The sequence below is a fragment of the Alosa sapidissima genome, chromosome 10, assembly GCF_018492685.1.
Source record: "Alosa sapidissima isolate fAloSap1 chromosome 10, fAloSap1.pri, whole genome shotgun sequence".
NCBI lineage: Eukaryota > Metazoa > Chordata > Actinopteri > Clupeiformes > Clupeidae > Alosa > Alosa sapidissima.
In genome coordinates this window covers 32,967,950-32,970,448 of record NC_055966.1, presented here as the reverse complement: position 1 = coordinate 32,970,448, position 2,499 = coordinate 32,967,950, and the positions used below count along the sequence as shown (strand labels likewise).

At 41.7% G+C, this 2,499-nt stretch overlaps 1 protein-coding gene across 1 annotated transcript; it reads left to right on the top strand.

The window, feature by feature from the left end:
* Nucleotides 1–983: 983 nt before the first annotated feature.
* Nucleotides 984–2,244, top strand: LOC121720040 (interferon-inducible GTPase 5-like). Its single transcript, XM_042105872.1, is given in 2 exon segments — nt 984–1,375; nt 1,377–2,244. Coding segments are annotated over 2 exon segments (1,260 nt in total).
* Nucleotides 2,245–2,499: the final 255 nt, after the last annotated feature.

Sequence of the window (2,499 nt, the reverse complement as noted above, 5' to 3'; positions counted from 1 at the left end):
ATTAAAGATGCAGATGAGCAGGGCAAGCTGATGAGGACGCCATGTACTCGTCACAGTCAATGTACAGTAGCATCAGCATGAGTTGAAGCCATTTTGTTCATTTAAAAAAATCTCAGAAAAGGTAGAAGTCCCTATGGGATCTTCCTAAACAATGTTTAGAAAAGAATTACAATTAATTGGCAAATATTTTTCAGAATATAAACATAACATAAACATAAGCAATATAGCAGAGAAAAGGCATATGCAAGATACATTGTAAGTGAACTTAGTTAAATGAAAATTAAATTAATACATTAAAAAAAAGAAAGAAAAAAAAAAGAATTAAATTAAATGAATAATCTCAGATTAAATTAATAATGTTCATGAATCTGTATAAGAACAATAAATAGATATGCAATTACTTCTAACAACATTAACCTTTACACATGTTGACTAACATCAACCAGAAAGGTGGCATGGGTTGTCTAAACAGACCCAGATTTATTATTCCCACCATATTCAAAGCCACACCCATGTTCTATTTTAAAGAATATGAAGGAAGCCAAGCACTTGTTTTTAGGTCAGTGCTGGTGTAGCTCCTGCATCTTCTCTGCAGTAATGGTAAGTTGTGGAGATACTTACTGTGATAGAAAATAGCACTCTGAAAGTTCTGAAAAGTGTAACTTCCATCTTGAAAAATGTAAGGCAGTTAAAAGAGATTCCATAAAAATAAGAATGTGAAGGAGTGTAATTGTACATTAAACAACACAGATACAAGTATTTGAGATTTGTGTCATTACAGTGCTATCAGAAGAATTGTATAATTTGTGATTTCAACTTTGTCATGATTCTGAATACAGTACTAAACGTGAAATACAACAAATCAGCAGGGAAAATCACCCAGAGCTGAATTGTTCACATTCACTGGAACCTTTTATTTAAGTACTATAATTCTCCTCAAGAACAAATTGTCAACACATTCCTTTTCCTCATAGATACAAGATATGACTCACATCTACGAAAACCCAGAGCCTGACACTGACACTCCAAGCATCGACACCGAAGATGAATATTTTAAGGAAATCTTTGAGAATTTCCAGAAAAACTCTAAGGAAGCAGCAAACTCCAAGGTGAAGGAGAAGCTCGACCAGCTAGAAAATCTCATCCTGAATATCGCCATAACAGGCAACACAGGTGCTGGGAAATCTTCCTACGTCAACGCGATAAGGGGGGTGCAGGATGACGAGGATTCAGCTGCAACTGGGGTGACCGAGACAACCATGGAGCCCCTTAAGTATCCTCATCCTACTATGCCCAACGTACAGATCTGGGACCTGCCAGGAATCGGAAGCCCAAAGTTTAAGGCGAAGCAGTACCTCAAGGATGTCAAATTTAAAACCGATCTTAATCATCATCACCTCTGAGCGATTTAAGGAGAACGACATCATGCTGGCCAAAGAGATCAGGAGCAAGAAAAGACGGTTCTGTTTTGTGCGCTCAAAGATCGACAACGACATCCGCTCAGAGATGAAGAAAAAGAACTTCAACAAAGAGGAGGTTCTCAACAAAATCAGAGAAGACTGCACAAAGAATCTGAAAAAAGTAGGGTCCCCTAAAGTGTTCCTGGTGTCTTCCAATGACCTTGGCAATTATGATTTCCAACTACTGATCGACACCCTGGAGAAGGAGCTTCCAAATCACAAGAGGCTGGCACTGATCCAGTCCCTTCCTGTTTGCTCAATGGCTATGGTTGATAAAAAGGTGAAGGTCCTGCAGAGACTCATCTGGCTTACAGCATTTGGCTCCAGCGTCATTGCCATGGCTCCAATACCGGGCCTGTCATTCGCATGTGACCTTGGCATAATGATATCCTTCTTCCAAAGGTGCTTCGAAGCTTTGGGCTTGGATGACCGGTCACTCAGAAACCTGGGGGAAAGAGTGAGCAAGTCAGTCAAAGAGCTCAAGATGCCCATGAAGTCACGCTTCACAGGAGGAGTCAACAGGAAAGTTGTGATTAAGTTCTTCACCTCGGTCCCTGTGGGCACGGCGATGACCATCGAGTACATCCTTAGCATGGTACCTGTTGCAGGTGCTCTGGTTGCAGGAGGAGTTTCCTTTGCCACAGTCTTCCATTTACTGAACAAGGGCCTTAAGGAAAGGTCAGAAGATGCCAAATTAGTGCTGATGAGTGCAGGTCTCGAAGGAGCAGAGCAAGACAAAGAGGATAACACTAATGACAACACCAAGGAGCCAGAGGAGAAATAATAGCTACGAGGAAGATTCATGGTTTACGTCCAGTTATTCATTACCACTACCCAAGTGGCTCATGCTCGTCTTTAAAGTTACTGCTTTCAGCACGCCGACTCTGGCGTCCTTCCACCACCGCACCGCCACCAGTTGGTCCCCGTCTTGCTGTCAAGGAGTAAGCTCTGTGCCTCTGCCTTCTTTCATCTGCAGGATCTGAGATCTTCCCCACATTTGCCGGATAGTGGACAGGGACCTACACAAAAAACTGCTTTC